The sequence below is a fragment of the Gobius niger genome (genome assembly GCF_951799975.1).
Source record: "Gobius niger genome assembly, chromosome: 11".
NCBI classification, from domain to species: domain Eukaryota; kingdom Metazoa; phylum Chordata; class Actinopteri; order Gobiiformes; family Gobiidae; genus Gobius; species Gobius niger.
In genome coordinates, this window is record NC_136862.1 from 32,470,267 (window position 1) to 32,485,478 (window position 15,212).

At 42.7% G+C, this 15,212-nt stretch overlaps 1 protein-coding gene across 1 annotated transcript in view; it reads right to left on the minus strand.

Moving 5' to 3' along the window:
• The window catches only part of LOC306970377 (organic cation/carnitine transporter 2-like), a 30,106-nt gene extending 19,307 nt beyond the window's left edge, over nucleotides 1–10,799 (minus strand). The window contains exons 1-2 of the mRNA XM_079566339.1: nucleotides 10,238–10,799; nucleotides 8,194–8,297 (exon numbers count right to left, since the gene is read on the minus strand). Coding sequence (XP_079422465.1) covers nucleotides 8,194–8,297; nucleotides 10,238–10,627 — 494 coding nt within the window. The 5' untranslated portion in view covers nucleotides 10,628–10,799. The remainder of the gene's footprint in view (nucleotides 1–8,193; nucleotides 8,298–10,237) is intronic.
• Between the last annotated feature and the right edge of the window lie 4,413 nt (nucleotides 10,800–15,212).

Here is a 15,212-nt window from a genome sequence, read left to right on the forward strand (position 1 = left end):
CCTACGCCCTGGCTTCACTCGGATAATACAGTCCCGATCAAAAGTTTAAAGGAACAGGCCACCGTTTTTACTCACTGAGATATGTTCTTGCCTGAGCTTAGACGAGTTGATGTGTACCTGTCTGGTCTTTGTGCATGCGCTCAAAGACCAAAGATGTTGTTAGCATTTGGCTTCTCCCAGCATATTCCTATATCTCCAAACGGTGTGAAGTTAGAAGCGACCAAGCTCTTGCACGGGCACACAGACCAGACAGGTGCGGATCAACTCGTCTGAGCTCAGGTAAAAACATATCGCCTGTTCCTTCAAGACCAGTTAAAAAATGGCAAAAAAAATATTTACAGTGGGGCAAAAAAAGTATTTAGTCAGCCACCAATTGTGCAAGTTCTCCCACTTAAAATAATGACAGAGGTCTGTAATTTTCATCATAGGTGCACTTCAACTGTGAGAGACAGAATGTGGAAAAAAAAATCCATGAATTCACATTGTAGGATAACAAAAATTCAATAACAAAAATTCAACTAAATACTTTGTAATATAACCTTTGTTGGCAATAACAGAGGTCAAACGATTACTATAGGTCTGTACCAGGTTTGCACACACAGTAGCTGGTATTTTGGCCCATTCCTCCACGCAGATCTTCTCCAGAGCAGTGATGTTTTGGGGCTGTCGCCGAGCAACACGGACTTTCAACTCCCTCCACAGATTTTCTATGGGGTTGAGGTCTGGAGACTGGCTAGGCCACTCCAGGACTTTCAAATGCTTCTTACGGAGCCACTCCTTCGTTGCCCGGGCGGTGTGTTTGGGATCATTGTCATGCTAGAAGACCCACGTTTCATCTTTAAAGCTCTCACTGATGGAAGGAGGTTCTGGCTCAAAATCTCACGATACATGGCCCCATTCATTCTTTCCTTAACACGGATCAGTCGTCCTGTCCCCTTAGCAGAAAAACAGCCCCAAAGCATGATGTTTCCACCCCCATGCTTCACAGTAGGTATGGTGTTCTTGGGATGCAACTCAGTATTCTTCTTCCTCCAAACACGACGAGTTGAGTTTATACCAAAAAGTTCTACTTTGGTTTCATCTGACCACATGACATTCTCCCAATCCTCTGCTGTATCATCCATGTGCTCTCGGGCAAACTTCAGACGGGCCTGGACATGCACTGGCTTAAGCAGGGGGACACGTCTGGGATTCCCTGTGGTTGTAGTGTGTTACTGATGGTCACCTTTGTTACTTTGGTCCCAGCTCTCTGCAGGTCCTTCACCAGGTCATTCACCAGGTCCCCCCGTGTGGTTCTGGGATTGTTGCTCACCGTTCTCAAGATCATTGTGACCCCACGGGATGAGATCTTGCGTGGAGCCCCAGATCGAGGGAGATTATCAGTGGTCTTGTATGTCTTCCATTTTCTGATAATTGCTCCCACAGTTGATTTTTTCACACCGAGCTGCTTGCCTATTGTAGATTCACTCTTACCAGTCTGGTGCAGGTCTACAGTTCTTTTCCTGGTGTCCTTCGACAGCTCTTTGGTCTTGGCCATAGTGGAGTTTGGAGTCTGACTGTTTGAGGCTGTGGACAGGTGTCTTTTATACAGATAACCAGTTCAAACAGGTGCCATTGATACAGGTACCGAGTGGAGGACAGAAGAGCTTCTTAAAGAAGAAGTTACAGGTCTGTGAGAGCCAGAGAAGTGACCAAATACTTATTTTCCACCATCATTTACAAATAAATTCTTTTAAAATCCTACAATGTGAATTCCTGGATTTTTTTTTCTCACATTCTGTCTCTCACAGTTGAAGTGTGCCTATGATGAAAATTACAGACCTCTGTCATTATTTCAAGTGGGAGAACTTGCACAATTGGTGGCTGACTAAATACTTTTTTGCCCCACTGTAAATCTCACATTGTGCATGGTTGGATCTTAACAAGGATCCAAGTAGAACTTCATCACGCAACAAGAAGAAATAAAATGGGAGTGAGACAAAACAAAGTTAAATAAAAAATAAAAAAGTTTTTAACGTTTTATACGTTTTTATTGAAAACAACAAATAAACCGAAAATGTCTGTTTTTGCTGCTGAAAAAGTTTAGAACCACCTTTAAAAGCCTGTAAAAAATGTGGATTCAGTGTCCTTTTCTGTGCGGTTTTCACACTGTCACGACGTCCTGATAACAAAGGCAAACAACGTTCTGGTTTTGATGGTGTTTGGGTTGTTGAATTGCGTGAGCAGCGCCTCTCGCTGCAGTGCACCATCACTGCTCGGTGGGACGCAGAACCACAGTCATCTAGAACTTCTGTAAAGATACTGAGGGTTGTGGAACAAAAAAGTCAAGACCCAAAAAAATGTACCCAGCACTGAGCCAGAGGATCCTCGACCTATGAAGGAAAAAGCCCCATATCATTATGGCTTCCAAGTCCAAACGGGCAGTTCTGTAGTGTTCAAGGAGACGAGGCCTTTGGAGACATTTTTGTTTCAGTAACGGCCTCATACTTCCATCCATAGCACAGGCAAGCTGTCTCCCCCAAGGAAAATATGCGAGTTGAAAAAAATGGAATAAAAAAAAACACAGCGCAGGTTTGTGCAGCGTCCCAAAGTGACAGTTTGATCTGAGAGCAGTGCTGACTGGACACTATGGCTGTTTTGCAAATGTTTACGGCAATGGTTTGTTAAATTTTTTCAAGATCCAAAGTTTCAAGAGCCACTAGGTTCAGTCGCTGCGGGAACGTTTCTGCTCCTGCCGTGTCGAAAGTGCTCAGTGCGAAAAAACAACAACAACAGAATACTGCAGTTTATCCAGGAGACGGTGTGTTTACAGGCACTGGAGCATCCTGGTTATTTACCATGTTCCAGTTATGGCAGTTTTTGGGATGAGGTGTTTATATGTACCTGCGAAAAGGGAAAAGTCAAATCCCCTGTTTACGTGATCAAATAAAGGATCCGTCTCATCGTGCGATTCATCTCAATATCAAAAGCATCATTGTGTTCTTTTGAATGGGCTGAATATTTGCTCATCCTCTACATCGTGAGCAGACAGTGGCGGGGGGATTGTGGGTAACTCGTTCCCTTTACTTGCCCCGGGTCTGTCTCTGCACCGATGTGGACCAGGGAGCACTGGGGCAAGGTTAAAGCCGGGGCGGGAGGGAGACGATGGAGGTGATGGAGTTCACTGAGAGACTCTTGGTTCGGTTTCTTTCAAGGTTTTCCATCGTGAGCGCAGCTGTTCCACAGAGCTACTTTGAATTCTTTCATGGTTAAAATAAAAAATAAAAACTCGGCCTCCTCTTGACTCCAGAATAGAGCCTCTTCGGTCTTGCTTCCACCATGTTTAACTGGGAAATGGTGTTTACACGCCGTTATAACCCTTTATGGATTTTCTCTTTGGCTATTGCTATCACAAAAATGAATGTCACACTAGCGCTTCCACACTTTTATGCAACGGAAAGACTTTTTTTTTTTCTTCTGGGTTTTGCTCTGTTCCGCCCCCCCGCTGGCCGACGACCTCCGGGTGAAGCCGCGGGGTGGGCTGTTTCTACAGCTGCAGGAAAAGAACGCGTGTCCGCTGGCTTTGATGGCAGCTCCGCACTGCTGGGTCTGGGGTCCATGGACGTCGCAGGAACACGTGCACGATGAGCTGGCCTGACATAATGTGTCAGTCTCGTGAAGTAACGATTGAGAAATGACAATGTGGTCTGTAAGAAATTGATTTTGTTGGGAAATTTCAATGATTTAATATTGGTTTGTGATTAAGGCATTTCTAGGATAAAAGAATTTAATGTATGTGTACATCAGGATGCTGTTTTTTTTGTCCTTGTCTGGAACTAACTAAATTCTTGTGAAGTCATCAACCTGGCACTTTATAAATGCATTGTTTCAAGGTTTTGGTCATTTTTTTGGGTCATTTTTCTGTCCAATTTTTATCACATTTCTGTCATTTTTTGTCACATTTTTGTCATTTTTTTGGTCATTTTTTAGTCATTTTTTATCACATTTCTGTCATTTTTTTTGTCATTTTGTGTCACATTTTTGTAATTTTTTGTCACATTTTGGTCATTTTTTTGGTCATTTTTTGGTAATTTTTTTGGTCATTTTTTGGTCATTTTTGTGTCCAATTTTAATCACATTTCTGTCATTTTTTTGTCAATTTTTTTAATCACATTTTTGTAATTTTTTGTCATTTTTTGTCATTTTTTCGTCCATTTTTTTAATCATTTTTTTGTCATTTTTTTGTCATCTTTTGTCACATTTTGGTTATTTTTTTGTCAATTTCTTGTGACATTTTTGTGACATTTTTGCCACTTTTTCATCAATGTTTTTGCCTCAGTTTTGTTGCTATTTTCACACCTTTTTTCCAGAAGCTTTTGGACTGGGGGTAAAGCCAAACTGGAGATAACGTGTTCGGTTCAGGTGGGAGTTAAGGGGTTAATTTATCTATAGACATTCGACACTGTAAAATGCGTCGCCACCCCAGAAATGATCCCTGACCCTGCTGGCCACCCTGTGATTTTTTTCCAGATCCGCTCCTTAATAAATGAGATATGTGGCCTCGTGCTGACTAAACAGTGATTTGAGAGTGAGAATAGCGCTAAGCCAGACAGCTGCAGCAGTAAACTGATCACTAACATATACATTGCATCTGTGCAGGTTGTCCATTTGGTACAAATGTTTTGAAGTAGGGCTCTGTGCTCTTTAAACTGGCAGTTCTGTGAATTTGCAGACTCTCCTGCAGCATGTCACCACACAGTCCTTTTGAGTTCATGAAGGCTTGAACTACTTTGCTCCCTAGCATTTATGTTAGCGAAAACATGGACAATACGATGACTGCAGATGAAAAGTAGCAAAACAGAACAGAGGTCACCAACCCTATGCCTGCGGAAACTCAGGGGAAGCCCGTGAAACGTTTTAAACATAAAAGAATATATAGCGATGGGAGCAACATACGTCACTGAGAAGGTGAGCGCCCCCTTTGGGTGAAAAAGCAGCTCTCAGCCTTTGAAATGAATGGGCAGTCATCGTCGGATAACTTCTAGTTTGCATATGAAAAAGGTTTTATTTGTTTTATTTATGTGCAAAGGAAGCCGTGGAAGTGAAGTGATCTCTGTTGCTTCGGATAATTCACAGAGAAGACTGTTAATGTTTTTAAACTGAGCAGCTAAGCAAAGCTAGTGTGTGTGCAACAGTTTTGCTGGTTTGCTTATAATGCCATTACAGCTCAAAATACAAAATGTTCCTCTTGTTTTTTGACAGTGAGTTGATGTGTCTGTAATCAAGAACGGCCATTTTCCTGTAGTTCTGAAGACTGGTTTAGAATATTTTATCCTCAGAGCGAGAAATGATCCCTGTTCCTATACAAAAACACCAATGTCACACGCTGCTCAACATCTTGATGCAAATACAGTTATTTGTGTCATGAGACTCAGAGTATTTGCTTAAAAGCAAATGAATGAATTTGACATGTAATATGCAACGGGAGAGCCATAGTTTTAGAAAGAATGGCCCAAACAGATAATGTCAAAATGTTTTCCCTGATCATTTTTCGGAAGTAATTGGCATTACAAACTTATACTTTCATCATTTGGACCGTCTCCACTTTTGGACGCCTTTGTGACGGTCATGTGACCATACTTCATTATGTATGAGAGAGAAGACGCTGGACTTTGTATATTGACGGTTACTATGGTTAACTCAATGGAATTCTTAACTCTACCAACTTCATTTTTGGTGCATTATTATTATTATTATTATTATTATTATTAATAAAAAGACTTTCATGCACATTTGACCTTTGAGTGACCCAGAGGCTGTATGGGTGATCGGGTGCCTTCACTTTCGATCAGTTGTCTCCATGTTGTCCAACATGACATCACAACATTCTAACGAAACTATTCACCTTACTCCGAAACCGGAGGTTTGCGTTCTCCACTGAGTGGGGGGACTTCGTGCTCCATCAGAAATGCCAAGACAAAGGAAGTGACGATCCGTGGGACAAAACAAGAGGCGGACGGCTGGTATCAGTGGGCCAGGTGGGCTAAGCCCTTCCTGTCATTTTTTTGACAAGAAAAAGAAGAAATAATAAAAGTATGAACGTATTTTTCATATATTATAGCAAATTTTAAATCACAACTAATGTCATTGTAGTTTTATACATATGAACACGATTTTTACCACAAGAACAAAAAAAAGGGCTAGTTATGATTAGTCCCGAGTACAAAACAATTTGAAAAAAAAAAAAAAAAAATGGACCCAAGTTAGTCTTGACTGTATTTGTAGGTGATAAATACGTTTATATTTCGCCAGAAAATGGCTAAAAAGAGTGAAAAATCATGTTTCCAAAAGATTCTGTTTTCCCCCTCGGCGAGGCCATAGATACAGACGGCAGATCACAGCAGATTGTTCTGTGGAAGTGGGGGGAAAAAACAGCAGCTAGTGCTAGCTAGCGTTAGCATTAGCACGCTGCTAACATGAAGCATCATGTTAGCATTCTCCGTCAAGTATTTATGGGCTGTTGAACCACTTTGCTCCTCTCCATGTCTTTGTATCTTTATTTAGTAGAAAACTATATTTATAATTCAGCATTTGTTAAAGTAGTTTTTGAATAATCAGAGAAAGTTTAGATTTTTCTCCAAATTGTTTTCCCCCTTAACTGTTTTCAAACATGACATATATGGGCGATTCCAGAGTCTGCCGTCTGCATCTATGTCATCTGTATCTATAGAGTTTGGGAAAATCCACTGTTACCATGGAGATCCGCCATGTTTGTGGCTGTTAGCATACATTTTCCATAGCTATACATGTTTGTTACTGGTAAATACATCTAACTCACTGTGGTGTCCAAATGTTTCAATGTGAACAATAACTCCTGTATTTAACCTTTTAAAATCTCCATTAGTTTAATATTTCTGCTAATCCCATGATGCTTAGCGATATTACATCACAGTGCTGAACTCTGTGTTGGCACCTGCCCTCCATCTGAGAAGATGACATCATCACATTCTCAAACGTGAAGCAGGTTTTTTGAATGGAATGTGTGTGTAACCAGAGATAGTTCAAGAAACCCTAAAACAAGCCTGCAAAGTTACAGTATTTGTGCCACTGTGGCCAAACATAAAGGTGCCATGCAAAGCACTCATACGTACAGCCGCTGGGTCACGGAAAGGTCTAATGTGCATTAATATCAACTTTTTTTTTCTGCATAGAAAGTTGCATAATGTACCATTAAAATAAAGGCTTGGTAGCGTTAATTTATTTCAATACTGATGTTTCAACGACAAAACGACAATTGGTTTATGATACCTGAACAATACTTTTTTTGTTACCCATACTAAGGTATTTGTCATCTAGAGCCAGAAAGCAGAATAACATTTATTCCATAAAATACAATTTATTTTAAATGTGTATCATTTATGTGAGCCTCCTTTAATGCTGTCCCAGGACCATCATTGGATCGAAAGAAATGATTTCTTTTTGGTCCTGCTTTACTTTTAATTTTTCAATACTGGTAGCACCTTGACTTTTTTCCGTTATCATGCTGTTGTTTAACGCAGGGGTTCCCAAACTTTTCAGGCCGCGACCCCAAAATCATTCAACCGACCACGCTGGACCTCTTTCTGTAAAATGAACCCACCATTTACAATCATTTAAGGAGCAAAACATTAGGAAACATTTCATTTCAATCTAAGATACTTCCAATTCAATGTCAGAAATGTAAAAAAATACCGTCTCAAAACCATATGCCCCCCAGGGGGTCCCGACCCCCACTTTGGGAACCACTGGTTTATAATGTTGTAATGCAACCTATTAAGTGGAAAATGAAAGGATGACATTGCAGACTTTCCACTCATTCCCTGCTGTTGCCATGATGGAACGCTAACTGCCATGCTATTGCTACATTATCACACTGGACATCTTTTTAGAACAATGCTCAGTATAAAAGGTAATCCCTTCATGATTACTTTATGCACGTGCGTTCTTTTCACGCTAAACCGAACACTCAACATTGCCAAGTGCTGTTGCCACGCTGCAATACCAGCTTTCCTCACTAGATGACACTATTGGTACAGAACGCTTCCCTCCAAACACTGTACTTTCATCACTAATCTTATTTCCCCCCAGTGGATTAGCAAAGTGGCAGCAGGGCTTTTGGAATTAGGCCGCTAACTTTCACCCACAACTGTAACTTCACCAACTGGAATGGTTTACCTGTCCGATAGTTGTCCCGAGATGAGCGACCCGAGGAGGTATCCCACAAACAGTGTAGAGGAGGCGAAGGGCACTTTCCATTGGTTGTCACAAACCAGGTCCCACTAGAAAACAAAAAAAACATGGAGTGGAAACCATTTTGTAAAAAGCATAGCAGTGTCGCAATGTCCAGTTTTAGTGGCGTGAGGAAGGATTATTTTGGATTGAATCAAAGTATTTGATTACAGAGTCCTTTGATGTCTTTTTCTGTGTCAGTTTAGGCCCCACCAGCACTGACTACATGCTTCAAAATAATGTTGCTTCAAATGTTAAAAATTAGACAAAGAAAAACATAAAATGAAGTTAAAAAACATACAAAAAAAAGTGATATTTCCAAAGAATAGAACCTGAAATACTGCAGCGAGATAAACACTTTTAACGTGAATTGCAAAGAGCAATCTGGAAACGAGTAACATTTTGTTGAAATGAGTAAATGTGTGCCTGATTTGAAGGTTTCAAGAAATCTGTCCGTCAAAAAATAGTTTGTATAGGCCCAGAATTTGGTGCAATCTAGGACCAAATGTAATTCTTGAAATTACTTTCTCAAAATCAGGGACAAATGTAAATTTTACCCAAGAAATTGCTTCATTCCTTTGTGGAGTGATGTAATAATAAGTTGTAGTAGTAAAGTAATTCATCGCGAAGACCTCGTTGTTTATTAATGTGACTGTCTTGTCTTGCTTTATGTTTAATAACTATAATCGCTGGACCTATCCACATGAAACAAAGATGGTCACAAAGTTCAACGCCTTCTCTCTCTCAGCACATGTGGATTTAGGTTTCAGATAAAAGGCGTTCAAAAGTGGGGACAATATTCCAAACAATGTGCTTGTGGCAGGTTTGTGAATCCAACCACTTCCGGGTAATGATCGGGGAAAACATTTGGACGTTTTGTGTTTGGAGATTTCTTTCCAAAGCCGTGTCTTTTCCATTGAGTTGTGTCTGTTCTGCTCAAATGATGACAGGACACTCTATAGCAGGGGTCCCTGTACCCCTATAACAGGGGGTACTAACCCACTATGGGGGTTTCCCCTGGGAAACACTGCTCTATAGCAGTGGTTCCCAACGTTTTTTGTCTTTCGTACCACTTGGGCCTTTCAGTGGTCAACCGTGTACCCCCTACCTCAAGGGTGTTGCAGTTTATTTAGAAAGTAATTACTTAAAAGTGGTATTTGTAAGAAAAAGGACAATGTTGCAGTCCAAATAAACCAACAATTCTCAGAAAATCAACACATTTTACTGAAAAAATATAGCTTTTCCTATTAAAAAAATGTTACATTTTCCCCTTTGTTCAATCTGAAATAGTTCCAAGTACCCCCTGCAAGGTTCGCGAGGGGTCCCCGCACCCCTGGGTGGGACACACTGCTCTATAGAACAGGGGCCTCTTGTGAGCTACTTTTAGGTGAAAGAAAAGCAACTTAAAAAAGCAAGAGCAACTTACGACAGTACATGTCAATATTTCAACACAATTAAAGAAAAATAACTGAAGTTTACGGTTCAGTCTTTACTGTATTTACCCTAATTGTTTGCAGTCACTGTTCAACGTGTTGAAAACGTGCTCAAATGTAGAAATGTAGAAAAGTAGAAAACTTTTGGGGAAAGGTGGGGAGCTACTGGTGTCGTAAATGTCGTAAATGCAACCTGTTGCAAAGTCTGATGTTTTCAACACTTCTGTTTGCAAATAACATGCGATCATGGCACGATATTTCCAAACTCACCGTCAGAACTAAGCAAAAACTTCAAACCCTCTGTGATCATTGTGCTGTACATAGTGATCCCCTGTGTCCTTGTAACATGTCATAGCCAATAACAATAATACAGTTCAATATAGTTATATCTCTGCAGTTGCGTGACCTATATCTGTGTGAAATGAAAACTGGCACAAAGTTTGACGTCTTCTCTGTCAAGTGTTGGATTCACCATCAGAAGAGGCGGTTTAAAGAAAAGCGTGTCATCGGATTCGAGAGTGTCGTGAGTGCAAAACCTGTCGACGACGCTTACGTACCTCGGTCACTATATTGGATTGGTAGATTTCTTTGCTGTACGTCCATCCGTCCAGACACGGCTCCTGGCCGAGGCCGCTCAAGTTCACATCCCTCCCGGGAACGTAGCCGAGCGCCGACAAATTCCTCACCACGTCTAACCTGTACCGGCTGCACTGGCTCCGCACCGCCTCCCCGTCCACCACCCTCACCGGAATCGCAGCGTCCCCCCACTCTGCCGTCAGGTTGGAGTCGGGGACCAGGCAGTGGTGCTCTGGGGCCGACCCGATGAAGACTATGTAGAGTCCGTTGAAGCCGGTGGAGACGAAAACGGTGTTGAGGAGAAAAAACGTGGTCCAAAAGTAGGGTCCCGTTTGCCCCAGGAAGGCGGTGTCCTCGTCAAAGTCCCCCATAGTCTCCGGAGAGAGGGCCTGAGCACCAAGAAATGTCCCGAGTAGAGATATGTGCACAGTGGACAATGGAGAGGAGGGGGGGAGGAAGAAGAAGAGAGGAGAGCCCCCTGGAAGTGGGATGGTGTCAGCTTCAATTACAGGGAAATCCAGGCAAGGAGTTCAACAAAAATGTAGACTTTATTACAGTTACTACTAAAGCCTTACCAAAGTACAAAAAACAACTGGAAGCCTTCACTGTGCTGAGCTGAAAGGTGTCGTTTCCTCTGGACAACATTCCTCAAAGAGCACAAAGTTAAGCACATGGCTTGTACTTGAAATGTTGCTAAGTAGCATTAGGGCTACAGTTGAGATATTTAACCACTTCATCCCTGCAGACTGGGAGCTAATGTGGGGTGATCTGAAGCAGAAGCAGTGGTAAAGGGGTTTTCTTGCTTTGAGGCGACACACTGTAGCTGTATTTCATAGTGATGTGACCAGCCGCTCACATGTGCTCTTTTGAACGGCTCTTTAAGGCTCGAACCAGATGTCAGTTGTGAATAGAGCCCCCGAATGAACACAAGAATCAGCCCAACAACAGAGCACGCACAAGTGAAAGCTTTTTGCTCTAAAGGCAAAGGTAAATGCGCAAAAAACGATTTTTCAGTCAGTTATTAGATTTGATTCCCGTGTTTGAAAGCGTAAACATCAGTCCCATTTTATCTTAGAAAATGTATTGATCGCATCTTAGATATTGTGAGTTGTCTGAAAGGGCGTTATTAAAATTTCATATTAAAAAGAGACAGTGTTTTGAATGGCTCTTTGAAACGAACCGATCCCAAAGACTCGGCTCCCAGTAGAGAGCCGAAAATCTCGTCATTAGTGTTTAATGTGTGCGATCTGGTCACACTGGTTTTCAGCTTTCATACGTCCAGATATTTGCCGGTTTTCAGAAGACATTGTATACATAATTGCTGTCTGCGTGAATGTTTTTTTGCCAATTGCGACCATTAAAATTGTGATCTTGATTCTATTGTGAATAATTTCAGCATCACATACCTCCAGCCAATGATCGCTTCCGTGAGGGCCACACCTCCACCTCAGCCATCAGCGTAAGAGCCGCACCTCCGTAGCAGCCAATCATCGCCCTCAGGCTCGCTTTTAAGCCCCGGCAATCATGGTTCGTTCGCTTCCCCGCTGTGCTGTGATCCGCCTCCGCCTCTTCTGCCCACGGCTTCTCCCTGCTGCAGCTTCACGGATCTTCCATACCACCACCAGTGTCCAGGCTCCAGGGAAGACATCCCTAACTCCAACCTGTTCATCCACACTGACTTTCATACATCGATGTTACCGCCGGGGTCTGATCACCAAAACTAATGTACATGTCAATAAATCTTCCTAATCGCTGCTTTTGTCTGTTTGAGTCTATCCAGGTTGAATTAAGGATATTGCAGCTGATCTAACACAGGACAGTTAGCGCCATACTGATGACCCACTGCTTTCCATGGGCTAAAACTAAACAGAAACAGATCAATATCTGTCTCTAGAAGTATGCAATTACAAAAATAAGGAAGTTGGCATATCCTTCAGTTGCCAGGACTTGTTATATTGTGCTATATTAGACCTAGGGCGATCTTCCATACTGTGATGTGTTCTTGCCTGAGCTTAGACGAGTTGATGCGCACCTGTCTGGTCTTTGTGCCCGTGGAAGAGCGTGGTCGCTTGTAACTTCACCCCTATTTGGAGCTATAGGAATATGCTGGGAGAGGCCACATGCTAGCAACATCTTTGGCTGTTTTGCGTGACTGAGGGCACACTCAAAGACCAGACAGGTATGCATCAACTCATCTAGGCTCAGGCAAGAACGCAAGTATGTAAACATGGTGGCCTGTTCCTTTAAGGTAAAGATTTGGGTAAAACTGGAGAACATGCACTTGGTTTAGGTCGGGGGTTATCTGCTCTTAAAAGTAAAACAAGCCGATGATCAGCCGTGGATGCAGCTCTATCAGATAAATCCGTGACCTGTGACACGTGAGATAAGACATGATTGCCGCCTTTGTTCCCAATCAGATCGGTTCGACTTTGGGCCTATAAATCCAGATGGATGTAGATATACAGACATTATCTATAGGTCTATGGAATTTCTCGATAACAGCCAAGTGAAATTGGGCGTCAGTCTACCATCAGCCATAAAGTATAGATGCTGAACTTCGTGTGTGAGCTGTGATTGGTTTGCGAAGTCCATTTAAAACAGAAGATCCACATACCACCGTGCAATGCTGTGTAAGGATTCACAGAGTTCACGGATAAGGCGTTTTTATGGTGAGCTGTTTCACAATCAAGCGCTGTGCCGACCTACGAGTGTCTTCTGTTTGAAAAACGTACCCGTTACTTGGCTCTGGTGTTGGACCGTTGCCGATGATGGGTTTAAATCTGGCGTGAAAAGAAAAGGAAACATGGCAGAGTAAATGTCAAACCTGCGTGTGTGTGTTTATAGGTAAACAGTAGCAGAAGCCGAGTGAGCCGGCTTGAAAACAATAACCCTGTATAAGCTTTTGGACCTTGGACCAGACTTTAACCGCAGCTTCTCAGGGACCAAGAGTGAGAGAAATGTTCTGATTGCATACATTAGAGAGAGCGTGCTTGACCTGTGTGTGACGCTGCCAGATTGAATCACAGGTTTTTGGCTTCAGGGGACAGGGACACCGTGTTCCTAATCAAACTAAACCTTAAAGAGGGGGTATTATGCTTTTTTCAATCACATAGCACCAGTCTATATCTCACTACAATGATGACAAACCTTCTGTTGGTCTGTAACTGCAGTAAATTAGAAAAACTGCCTTGTATAAAATGTCTCTCTCAAAATGGCCTTTCAGACACGCCCCCTCCACATGCTGTCTGTGGCATCAGTGGGGAGGGGGTTCTGCTGAGGAGCAGTGGTTGGTTACTCGGCTGGTGACCAAAGCTCGGAGGCGTCTCCAGGAGGTGGGGGCGTTCCTAGGAGGACTCAGGCAAACCTATCCCTAAAATGGCCGCCATCAGAGTTTTTACAGATTACTCAAAAATACGTGAATGTGCCAAGGCAACACTTCAGGCATGTTTTTAATGAGGGGATTACATAATAACATGATGTGAAGCTTTAAAGACCCCACACACGGTGATAAAAAAACAAACAAAACAAAACATGGGTCTCACCGTTTGGATCGTACGGTGTGCGGGTGCAGCCGCACGGCGAAATCAACACGTCACACACCGACTGATTTCAACGTGACTTCGGAGTGAACAAAGATGGCGGACGGAGCAGAGATAGAGGCCACGATTTGTTTGTTTTTCACTTTCTGGTGCTATGACAGCTGCCTTCAATTTGGATCCCCCTCCGTACGTCCTCGCCGCCTCGTCACCTCGCTTTCCGATTGGCCACTCGTCACAGTGACAGGCTGCGGCTCGTTTGTCCTCGGGGCTCACCACACACCAGGAGAACAATCCAACATGTGGAGTGTCCCGGATTTGAGATACGTTTATCTTACAATAAACGGAGAGTCCTTAAAGGAATAGGCCACCGTTTTTATATACTAAGACTTGTTCTTACCTAGCCTTAGACGTGTTAATATATCCCCGTCTGGTCTTTGTCCGTGCGCACTGTCACGCAAACGGAGCACATACGCAGCCTCTCCCACATGTCACATAGCTCCAAAAAAGCTCACGATAGAAGCTACCAAGCTCTTCCACGTGTTCCCTATTTAAATAAAGTTACGTGAAGTGTTTTCATGCGAAGTATATTTACACAGAAATGTAGCATGTCGATTTTATAAGCAAATAAAAAGGGGCACTATATTGTGAGGCGTAACGATACGAGGAGCAAAACGTCCGCGCAGTAACTCCTAAAGGTTATTGACGGAAGTGAGCGGGGGAAGTCTTTAGGAGTTACTGCGCGGACGTTTTACTCCTCGTATCATTACGCCTCACAATATAGTCCCCCTTTTTATTTGCTTATAAAGTCGACATGCTACATTTCTGTGTAAATATACTTTGCATGAAAACACTTCACGTAACTTTATTTAAATAGGGAACACGTGGAAGAGCTTGGTAGCTTCTATCGTGAGCTTTTTTGGAGCTATATGACATGTGGGAGAGGCTGCGTATGTGCTCCGTTTGCGTGACAGTGCGCACGGACAAAGACCAGACGGGGATATATTAACACGTCTAAGGCTAGGTAAGAACAAGTCTTAGTATATAAAAACGGTGGCCTATTCCTTTAAAGGAACAGGCCACCGTTTTTTTCCTATACTGAGATATGTTCTTACCTGAGCTTAGACGAGTTGATGCGTACCTGTCTGGTCTTTGCGTGTGCCCTCAGTCACGCAAAACGACCAAAGATGTTGTTAGCATTTTGCCTCTCCCAGCATATAGCTCCAAAGGGGGGTGAAGTTAGAAGCGACCAAGCTCTTCAACGGGCACGCACAAAGACCAGACAGGAACGTATCAACTCGTCTAAGCTCAGGTAAGAACATATCGCAGTATGGGAAAACGGTGGCCTGTTCCTTTAAGATCGTCGGAAGGGGAGGATCGGGGCTAAAATCGGCCTAATTATCCTGCCATGTGAACCAGG